General features: G+C 38.0%; 1 protein-coding gene across 6 annotated transcripts in view; it reads left to right on the top strand.

Annotated features, from left to right (window-relative positions):
• The window catches only part of tasp1 (taspase, threonine aspartase, 1), an 89,601-nt gene that overhangs the window by 46,535 nt on the left and 31,015 nt on the right, over positions 1-12,051 (top strand). For all 6 annotated transcript variants that reach the window (XM_041252932.1, XM_041252935.1, XM_041252931.1 and 3 more), the window contains exon 11: positions 8,430-8,540. In XM_041252932.1, the coding sequence (XP_041108866.1) occupies positions 8,430-8,540 (111 nt within the window). The remainder of the gene's footprint in view (positions 1-8,429; positions 8,541-12,051) is intronic.

The following is a 12,051-nucleotide window of genomic DNA, read 5'->3' as shown; positions in this document are numbered from 1 at the left end:
TTCTAAAATAAACAAAATTTTCTTTAAATAATAAACAATGCATTTTAAATCGAACAGTAAAACATATCACATATAAACATATATGACGAGTTAAAAACTGTAAAGTTCATATAAACAGCAGGGCTTTGCCCTGCCCCCTTTTCATGTGCAGGGCTCCTAGCCCTGTCACATACGTCTTCAATCACTATACACAACCCTTAGCGGCCCATTTATTCAGCGCTTGTCAGACGCATCAGGTCCAGTTTATTTTCACATGTGCTGTTTATTTTACACGCGCTGTTTAAAAGATTTTTTTTTCAGAGTAAACCAGGTTTAAAAGGGACTGCATAGGGTTAAGGTTAGGCTTTTTCCTGAGAAAAAATGACTGGAGACCTGTGCTTGACGTCGTCGGACTGGAAAGGGAAAATTGTAGGACCGCAAAGGGTTAAATGTGTATTTTCGACTAATGTGCTGATTACATTTTTACCAGTTTCAAAAAGCTTTGAGATGATTTTTCTGAAATGGTCATTTTTTAAAAGGGAAATAAAGTGTGAATATTGTGATTTTTATTTCTGTATTTATACTTCAAAATAATGCTGGAAGATTGTGCTTCCCTGATTTTAGTATACAATTATACGACGAGTTAAAAACTGTAAAGTTCATGAGCAACACCGAGCAGCACTCTCTAAAGAGGCAGAATCGCCAGACGCCTGCTTCACCCACCCTGTATCAGTAGATTCGCTGGTGCCCGAGTGAGCCCTGCACTAACGTAACGTGCATTTTTGCAGAGGGAAATCAGAGAATCAGCTGCAAGACAGAAACAGATATGCTTATGTCAATGCTTTGTAAGAATGGTCTCAAAATAATAGGTTTACTTCGAGAGGCTGGAGTCTCGATTTAAGGTTGACATTTATGATAATAACTTTCAAAGGTTAGTAAACTGAGTGCAAAGGTTGTTGCCTGTTACTGAGAAAAATGTGCACATTTTAGCCTTACAGGGAACACTGGTCAAAATTAATATGTGTTCCAGATCTTTAGCTATTGATGAAGTAAAGACAGCTATAAAACCTGCAGGACTGGGGGTCTCCAGAACCAGGGTTGGAGTCCTCTCTGCTGTAAGGGGAGCTTGTATGAGCTTGCAAACCAGTGACCGCCCTACTACTACCAATATCTTATAAACCATGTAAGCTGGTGACTTCACTTTGACCTAAGATTTATATTGGGGGTCAGGTGACTTTTTGTTTTTCCACATGATAAAGACATGATACTTAAAGATATTGCCTCCATACTCAGTAAACATCCTTATTCTGTGATTCCCTGGGTCAGTTTTGATTGTGGGTATTGTACAAGAAAAATGCGCCTTATGTGACAGTTTTTTTTTAGTAAAGCTACCAGCTCCACAGTCTCAAAGAACCGTTTTAGGTAGTGACTTTGTTATTTTCTGGGTTATATAAACACTGCATGATTAATGTGTTGGTAACCATGGCATTGACTTCTGACCTAATGTGGCTGCCATATTGAGGTCATGTGACCTTTGAAGTTACAGCTGCATAAAGTACACTTTGAGCTACTTTTAAAAAAATGTTTGGTGAGCTGTATTCTTTGACGTTCTTACTTAAATGTCATTACCAAACTCGTCCATTAAAACATAACCCTTTCACTGCTGCATTGCATTAAGCCAGGATTCCCAACCTTTTTCATTGTAGGGACCACCTTGGTGTTTGGATTTTTCCCACGGATCACTTGCCACACATTTTTTCACAACAGCATTTTGAAACTAATTTGTATGTGTACATGTATAAGTAGGGCTTCTAGTTTTCAGGTTTTATTTTTGATCACGTGATGTCCCTTTAAACATACGTTGAGCTGATTATATCACTTTCTTAGTCAAACACTAATTACCAAAGGAAGTTGTTTCTTTTCACCCTGATATCTTGATTGAGTTAACAAACGATGTGCATTGTTCTGGCTCTAATCGCCACATTCAGCTTATTAATTTCCACTGCGTTAGTTTCTAGTAGTGCATCGCTAATTTAAACAAGTTAAGGCTTAACAACTATTAATTAAGGATTAAAGGGAGGGAGAGAGAAGGAAAATAAAAACCAAAAACTAGAAGCGCTATGTATAAGCACGTGTAGAAAGTAAAGTATTTGTATAACGTACCTAACTTAATGAGATTCCTGGGCTTGAATCTTCGCTACCAGGCCAGCAAGGAATGTTGTCATTTTACGCATTGAACGTTGCTGATGGCAAAGTTCCTGTTTCTTTTGTTTAAATGTTTATTTTTTTTACATTCTGAATGCTTTGTAGATAAATGGTGTCTCAATTCTGCAGGATTAAGAGTTGTGTTTGACAAAACCTCCTGGCAAATAATGCACTGGGGCTTGGGTCGTCCTCGGATCCAGTAAATGTAAATGCCAGTGCTGGTCCCCGAAACGTAGCTCGTGTAGCAAATGAATCTGTCCATTTCTTATTGCACTCACCGAGTCGCCAACTTCACTCCATGTCTAACGAACACATCAGAATACGAAGACGAGGTGGGTGGGAAGCAATTTGAAAAAAAAAAAGATTGGCGAGTGTACAGGATGTTACATACCGCTTCTGGTGAGTAAATGAAATGGGGTTGGTGTCAATAGTATTCTGGTTAAATATGACAGCGTCAGAACAGACTGTACACATTATTTCCGGTAGTGTGAGACATTAAACCTGGCTGAATAAGCCCATATGACAACATGGAACTCAGATTGATCATTCACACTATGGTACAGTTCACAAGTCAAGCAATAAATATAGCCTCTCTTTATTTTATATTAACTTCTGTTAGTATATGCAGCTGACCCCTCCAAAAACTAATATTATCCATAAACTAATAATATGGAAATAATGATATTCCTATATCCCTGGCAACACCTGTAGCACATATTTTATATTGTTGAAAATGAAAAATACTAAAACTGTGGTTTTAATGTTTTTTTGTTTGTTTGTTTGTTTTTAGTCATTCCAACCAAGTTAGGAATATTCAATTAAATGCGCTTTTTTTTAATGCACAGTGAAAAGGCTGGGACATTCATTTATTTTTTATTTTGTATTCACTTATTTATTATTTTGTATTTATGTATTTATTTCCTGAACAGTGAACACAAGGAGTAGAAAGAGCACAGAATACAAAGATGTGCATTTACGTGAATGCTATATGTATTTTTTTTTTTTTTTAATAATAAATAAGACTAATTTTGCCTTCATAGTATGTAAGTTATTTAGTTAGTATTTGCTGCACATTAGAAAGGTGTTTCAGTTTAATGGCGGCTTTGAAGGCGATGCTTGGTATTACATCAAAGCGAGCTGTAATATTAATTTTATAAAAACACCTGTAATAAAAGAAAATGGTAAAGTGGATAAATTCAGACTACATACATACAGTATCTTTTAATTATGTATAGAGCCCTGTGTTTTTCACAAATATGAAATAACACGAAATGTAACATATAAAACGAAATGCAAATATAAAAATAAATAAATTATAAAACAAACGTAGTGACATTTTTAAATTGTGCGGTTTATGCAGAAAGTACTTTAAATACATACTTGTCATCATAGTGTTCAGGCTCAGCTGTTCCCACAGAGAGCAGCACAAATGACTCAGATGATTCTTAAAGGTTAGATTTAGGGTTAGGTATTGGGTTAGAGTTAAGTTTTAGGGCTGGGGTTGCTTAAAGTTAGGGTTAGGGTTGGTATTGGGTTAGGTCATGGTGGGTTGATGCTGGAGAGGTGCCGAGCTCGGGAAGTGAAAGTTGGAAGTGCTTCACAAATGCCCTAGAATCATCTGATGGCCTCAGCACACTTTCTAGTGGATATTGCTTTCTGCTGCACTGTAGGCACAGTCTGAAGAGAAGCGGAAGCTCTGACTAGCACTTGCGCATATGTATAATTTGAAGTGGAGAGGTTTGTTTCTGAAATACCTAAATCGCACATAACTTAAACAACCCTGCAAAGAATGTGAGCATGAGGGGGTGTATGCAGCTGACAGTGACAAAATAATGATGTGTAGATTTTGCAGCTGTCGGCTGGAATGGGAGTCGAAAGATACCGTCGTTAAGCATCATTAGCTGTTTATTGCTTTTGGGGAAAATATGGCTTGTTTGCTTGTACAGTATTTTGCATTAGTATGCTAATTCTTTGTTTTATTTCAAGTGGTGCACACTTTGCACTGGAGCAAATACTGTTTTGGTTTGAATGGATTTGAGTGAATGAATCTGCTTTGCTTAGTGTTTAAATACTGAGATAGCACAAGCTTGTTGTATAGTGCTTCAGTGCAATGGTATTGAAATACAAATCCTGTTGTTTTTATAATGGGTAGATTGCTGTGTGTGCAATTATTATGAGAGCTCCACAATAGCAGGACAGTGTGTGTGTGTGTGTGTGTGTGTGTGTGTATGTATATCTATATCTATCTATCTATCTATATATATCTATATATATATATATATATATATATATATATATATCTATATATATATATATATCGATATATATATAGATATTATATATATATATATTATTAGATATATATACCACACATAATAAAGACAATACATTATCTAATATAGCTAAGTCAAATGTATCAGATTTATAGTATTTTCCTGTTTTTTCTTAGCTGTAAACAAGTTTTTGCGTCATTTTTTGTTTCTCTCTGCTGCTTATAATATCTCCGCCCTTTAAAAACTTAAATGCCCGTCTCAGTGATGTCACACGAAAAAACAAACAAACAGGCAGTGAATATCCAATGATATGCATTAACAAGCTGTACTGCAAATTATGGTGGCCCAGAAAGCCGTATCGTGTTTACCCGATCACGGGCCCAGAATGACATTTCAGTATGACCATGAGCTGTTTGTTGTGTTGCTTAGAACTGCAAAACCAAATTTTGGGAGTTGTAGACCACCAAGAGTTTACTCATGGACTAGAAATTTAAATTTAAGGTATAATTAAATTGAGGTATAATTCAAAAAGACTGAAGTAAAAATCAGACTATAAAAGTTATGTGCTGAAGGTGAAATCTGTTCTGAAATCTGCTCTTAGCTGGTTATAGAATCAGATACGAAAAGGTTAAAGTCATGTCTGTAGAAGGCAAAAACCAGCTCTGAAGAGGGCCTAGCTCTCTGCTCTGCACGGTAAACTCTAACCAGCAGACGGGACAATTGCAAGGACCCACAATGGGCCCTGTCGCAGACTGCTTGGAACCAACTCACACAGAAAGAAACTGAAGAGAAACCAACAGCCTTTCCGATTCTAAGACCTGCATCCCGTACCATAATTCTAACCAAGATTGTTTAAATGAACTTAAATAACTTTTCAAGTGCACTTGCGCTCAGATAATCCAGGTGACTTGTAATTAAAACGACTTGTGTTGCTTCAGTGAAATATTCGAAACACCCAAGTCCCACGTGTTTGCCGTGGAATAACCCAGACACATTCTTTAAACTGTGAGTACTTCTGATCAACGGAACCCATTCCAGTTGGAAACCTTCTGACAAGCTAAAGGTAATGTTGCAGGACTGCTGGAGATCAGTTTATTGCGATCCGACGCAATACAATGCATACGTCAAGCAAAGTGCTGTCTTCTTTCCTTGAGATATGGGAGAAGCTCCAGAGTTCACCAAAGAGGATTGACTTCTTTTGTTGAAAGTCGATAAGTATTCAACATATCAAATATTAAACATTTTATGACTTGAGAAATTATCTGTGGCTAATGCTATCAAGTTAGTGGATAAATTGTTCTAGGAATAGAATGTAACTTATTGATTTAGAATGTACCAGAAATATATTTTGTTTGTTGAAATGTGTAACTAATAAATGCTGAGAATTTGATCATTGTCCCATTTCTGACTTAATTTGAATATAGAATCAATTGAGGTTAATAACATAGTGGTTAGTTTGGTAGATCACGGCTAAACTAAATTAATACAGTAAAACTAGTTTGATAAATTAGTTATTCGAATGTTGGTTTCCGTTCTGAATGGGAAGTTGAATTAATTCTTGTGAATTTGATATGAAACATGATCAGTTGCAACGAGAAAAGAGTATTGAAAATATTAATCCAAAGTAGACACTTTGTGTGATCAGCCATAATTAATATTAGTCTATTAACCATGTGTGCTAATATTGTATTGGTCATTGTATTCGTTTGACTAAATAATAAATTAACTGTATACCATTCACGCATATCTCTGTAACCAGTCTCCTTTCCTTTCTGCAATATTAGATTAGTTCTCAAAGAAAATCTTTTATATTTCTGGTACGTTGTGTGATTGTTGATTATTGTCAAGGGAATTCTGGTTCTACATTATGTGGAACTCATAAGGTATATATGTATTTCACTACATTTTGGCATCCCTGGGTGGGCGACTACCTAATTGTATACCTAGACTTGGTGTCTGCTTCGTGGATTCGACCCTATGACCTTGTCCCATGGCAGTTATACTGCAATTTTTGCAGGACCGGTTTGGTGAGGGGAAAGCCCCCTCTACTTTTAAAGCTCTATTCGGCAGCTATGTCAGCTTGCCATGTGCACATCGTATACCTAATCGACTACACCTACCCCATTTCCATTAATAATTATACAGTATTTATCAAGATTACTGATGAAAATACATATTACTCTGTGTTAAAATTAGAGGGTAAGTTACTCCCAGACCCAAAACATTATCTGGAGCGCTGGTTGGTGCATAGTTGTTCCCTTTCAAGTATCCCTTTCAAGTATGAACAGAAAGCCAGAGCAACGTCCACATGTTCCCAGTATAGGTACAAGTGGGGCTTCCTTCAGAGTTGGTGTATGCCTCGTGGATTAGACCCTATGACCTTGTCCCATGGCTGTTATACTGCAATTTTTACAGGACCGGTTTGACGAGGGGAAATCTCCCTGTACCTTTAAAGCTCTATCTGGGAGCTATTTCTGCTTGCCATGTCAACATTGACTCTCTCCCCAGGAGCTCCCTTCCTGGCAGGGCAATTTTTGAAAGGAGCTCAGAGGCTTCGGCTTATGAAGGATATTGTTCCTCACTAGAGACTTAACGTTGTGCTGGATTTGCTCATGAAGCCTCCATTTGAGCCCTTGCATTCAGCTGAGCTGACATTTTTATCACTTAAAGCAGTTTTCTTGCTTGCAGTGACCTCCGCATACCACTCCTGCTTTTTTGCCGAAGACAATTTCATGTCAACCAGTCTGTGTAATTTTGGAGGCTTTCCACCCACCACCTTTCCAGTCTGACGGAGTGACAGCTCCATACGCCCAGCCCAGTGCTGGCCCTGGCACACTATGTTGACAGTACGAAAAGTTGGAAGCAGTCCGATCAATTTTTTGCCTGCTATGGGTCCCATGGTCAAGCCCTGTCTAAACAGAGGCTGTCCAAATGAGTTTCAGTCAGGCCTGCCTATGAGCGAACCAACTTGCTCCCTCCAGAGAAGCTCACTGCCCATTCCATCAGGAGCATGGCAACTTCATGGGCTTTATTCCAGGGTGCATCTGTAATGCAGCGGTGTGGGCTACTCCCCATATATTCACTAGGTTCTACAGATTGAATGTCATGGATCCTCAAAACCCTGGCTTTGTTACTAGAGGGCAGCTAAGGGCAGCTTCCGAGTCAACCCTTACAACACAGGCACAGAAGTGAGCTCTCCCCTCAATTTTTTAGCCCTAGTTACTTGTTACTGGAGTTCCATATGGTAACTGACAAGGCAGCCTCTTGGCCTAGCCTTGTAGCATTCCAATCATTCTGCAATATTGCTGTTGTGACGGCTTTTGGTACACTTACCCATGCAGTAATGGTTACATTTCATATTTGAAAGGGAACGTTAGGTTATTATCTTAACCCTGGTTCCCTGAAATAGAAATGTAACCGTTACCCTTCAAGGTTGCGGCGTCCATGATTGCAGCAGCCTTGAAGGAAAAATGACTCTGAGATCTGTGTGCGGAGTCCTTTATACCCTCAGGGGCAGATATGACAGCGTCACAGGCTCGGCTGAGCAGCTTTGGTGTAGAATATTCAGGTTTTTGGGTCTTTAGGAGATAAACACCCATGTGGCAGTGGTTGCATTTCTATTTCAGGGAACCAGGTTCATGATAATATCTGTTTTTAATTGATGCAGATCGTGTGAATCATGATTGTTGACAAGTTTAATTGTTCTCTTTGCTTACTGGTCTCTTTTATTGAATCCTCAATTGTCATTTTAACCTAAATTGAAAACTGATGTGTTGCATACAATTTGTTACTGTATTTTATGGAAAGGAAGCATTGCAGCTGAACTCAGTTGAACTGAACAGTGCTATGTTTCCCAGCCCTGGTTCTCAGGGACCACTAATAATACTGGTTTCTGGGATACATGTTTTACCCTACATTTGAAAACTGATTTCTGATTTGAATCTTATTCCTGTCCACAATTCTGTTCCCTAGGTTGTGGAGAGCACCTTGTTCGAACCATGTTAGCCCGAGAATGTTCAATTGCCTTGCAGTCTGAAGATGCTCACCATGCCTTGCTGGAGACTATGCAAAATAAGTTTATTAGTAAGTATTGTGCAATTTCACCTTGATTTTTACATGGCTGTATGAATGGGTTTATTCATTTTCTCAAAATGTATTGTAATGTTTAAATACATACACGCGATCCTTGCCAAAACAATATTTTGTTATTAGTTTTTAATGAAGAGGATTGCATTTTTGGTTTTAAAAGAAATACGTAATCTGAGTTAGATGCGCATATTGTATAGGGTTTATGCTAATCATAATACCAAATGAGTTTCACCTTGAAATGGTAGCTAGTATACTTTTCTACACATTTAAGCTAAATGTTAATCACTTATAAGACCAAAACACCCAAGCAAAAATTGAGTTACAGCATTGTGATCCCAACACAGCTTTCAAACCTGAAGTTTCTCAAAGACTTAATATTTGACAAATTGAATATTGCAGAGCAAAATCCTATATTTGCTGTTGCATACCATATACGTTGTTTCTCATAAAACCCCTGATTTTTACAGGTGTTTTTTTTAAATAAAATAAGCAAGGAAAAACACACAGATTTTTATAACAAATTGCTAGTATAATTATCTGCAAGCACACATGGCTGTGTTAACCACCCTCTAGATTAAACATATTTCACAAATCCATAATAGAATAGGTAAAGCTACATGTCTACAATTTTAAACAATCAGTAAACATAAACCATGACCTAAGTTCTAAAACTGCTGTGAACATGGGCTTATAAATTCCTATACTCAGGTTTCATCTCAACTGTGAGACTGGTTAAAAAAATGTGAGTCATACATACAAGGGCTTCCCACTATATCCAGATTACTGGGGCAAGTAGGCATTCAGTGATCATAAGTTTAAAATAGTAGCGCTACAGACATTTTAGGCAGAGAAGCATTTGGTTGACAGTCTATTCTGCCTGGCACAATAGGTATTTAAAAAGTAGTGACCATTTAGATTTTACTGAATAAACAAAAAAGGGCATTTTTTCATGTGTGAAATACATTTTTGTCTGGGTTAAAATATTTGTGAAGTAAGATTGTAAGTACTGTACACTGCAGTACTATACTATAAGTTAACTAACTTCACTATAATTTGCTTTAGCTAAATATAACAAGATGGCAGTAGTCTTGATTTGGCTGCTACTCGTGTTGCAAAACCTGCTACCTAAAATGAGACGCTCAAACTTGACTCAAGCTCTTGTTTTATTGCTCTGTACAGGTCTAAATTTATGTGATGCCAGTTAAATGTGGAAAAAAGATGTATTCAATTTGTGTTACTGTATGTTATGGAAGGGAGCCCTTTCAAGTTAACTTAAGTTTAACTAAATAGCACTGTATTCCCCAGCCCTGGGGCCCGTTTCACAAAAGCGATTTGCGACGATTAGCAATCGTAAGCACCTCGCAAAGAAAAAAACTGGGTTTCATAAAACATTGGCATGGCTGCGACATGGCCGAATATCACCAGAATCCTACAACAGCCAGACAGCAGTCGCAAGTAGCAATTTTCTTCTCAGATCCTATTAGAACATACAATGATGCTCATACTACTAGCCAAAACTACTAGTAAAGTTCTCTTGATGCATTTACAGACTCACCGATTGCTAATCTTACGGTGGTCCAACATATTTTAAACAGAAACAAATGTAAATGGATTTTGTGTTAATCAGTTTTAACCTAACAAAGATATTTCAACATTTTTTTTTAAAACCATTAAAGCCTTTTAATGTACTGAAATCAGCTCATTATTAACCCAGACATGCATCTTGGATTTACTGTGCACACTTAACATTGAGTTTCAATAGTAAAAAAGAAAAAAAACAAGCAAGCAAGCGAATTCATTCAAATAAAGAAAGTAAATGTACATGGGATTTTAGAGCAAGAAATGCGTCATAGATGGATCTCAAATAGCAGTTTTGTCCCCTGCTGTAAATGAGCATGTGTATATGCAGGAAAGGTTTTAATTCTGTTAATATTCAAGCCATCTCATATGCAATAATGTCTGTTAAATGCTGTCATTCGATACCCTGGGAGTACAAGAGGCAGCTGTGATATTTACCGATCGCTTTGCCAGTGGAGCTATTGGGAGACAGTGAGTAAGATACTACTACTACTGCTACTACTACTACTACTACTGTATTTTATTAACACACGTAACAAATTAATAGCTCAAAAGCATATAATTTTAAAATACTGAATTTTTACCACCATCCGTTGCTTAGTATCACAAGCAGAGCAATCATTTGACCTGAACACTGACCTACTGCCAGAGTGCTTGCTCTACGTCCCGCCTGTAGATAAACAATCTGTGTGCTCTGATTTGTGGATTTGTGTTTTGATTGACAGTCCGCCAATACTGCCTTGCTACAGTTCATTTTTCTAATCCCGGTAGATTAGACGGCACCTGCTCTGAAAAAAATTAATTTACTCAGGGCTGGGCCCCCCAAAGGCCGGGCCTGGGTGCAGTTGCTTTCCATGCACCCCCCCTGATGCCAGCCCAGCTGAGGGATCACTAATAATACCTGCTTCTGGGATCCACAGCCTTAACATACAGTAGCCAGGCTGTGCAGACTAGGTTAGGAGCCTAATTTTTACAATTTCACAGAATTGTTACTTTATACAGTCAATAAGTGTTGTACTTTCATTGAAAGCCAGCTTTATTTATGATAACCTAATTCAGGATAAGGTGATTCTATACAAGCAAGGCTCTGCAAGCTTAAAGCGACCTTCTGTTTCCATAAAAACGGGCTAAGGGCTGTGGAATACAAGTTGTCCTCTATATAACAATTACCTTATTGGTTTAAAGCAGGCCATTTATATTTGTTTCCTCCTTGGTATTCCCACAACCCCAGAGTGTGCACTTTCTGTTATCTTGAACAAGTCTAAGAGCAGCTTGGCAGGAGAATACAGGAGAGGTAGCCAACAGGGGACAAGTGCGGTTCGTTTATATCTGATCGTTATAAAGCTGTCTGTAGCTGTCGCTTTGAGAGGCGTGTATTATGTTCACAGCTGAGATGTACAACTAACTCCCTATGGGGTCTCAGGCGCTAGGCCAAGGGAATGCCTGTCTCAGACATTTGTATCTCTTTATGTAGCAGTTGACAGACAAACCAGTGGCACATGGGTGTGTGTGTGTGTGTCTGTGTCTGTGTGTGTGTGTGTGTGTGTGTGTGTATTTATTTATTTTAGGGCTGTTGAGCGATTTTAAAAACTATATACAGTATATTGTGACGGGGTAGGCGAACAGTGACGTCCCAGACCAAGCAGTTGACTGAGAGGCAGACATGTAGACGGATAAAGCGCTGGTGCGCGTATTTGTTAAACAAAACAAAAAATAAAAAGGTTGTGCAAACAAAAACACTGCTCACAGAGCCAAATAAAAGCTTTGAACAAACAAGTCTTGCAACACATACAACAAAACAATATTGAGGTCAGGCTGGGCAGTTGCCTTCACCGATTCTCTAATCCTAGTTTTTAGTTTTACTTTTGTTTTTAGACTCACTTTTTCATTTCTTTTTGTTTCGTGCTTCCCTGCTCTCTCACATACC

This window comes from Polyodon spathula, chromosome 6, assembly GCF_017654505.1.
Source record: "Polyodon spathula isolate WHYD16114869_AA chromosome 6, ASM1765450v1, whole genome shotgun sequence".
NCBI lineage: Eukaryota > Metazoa > Chordata > Actinopteri > Acipenseriformes > Polyodontidae > Polyodon > Polyodon spathula.
This window is presented reverse-complemented; position numbering and strand designations above follow the sequence as displayed.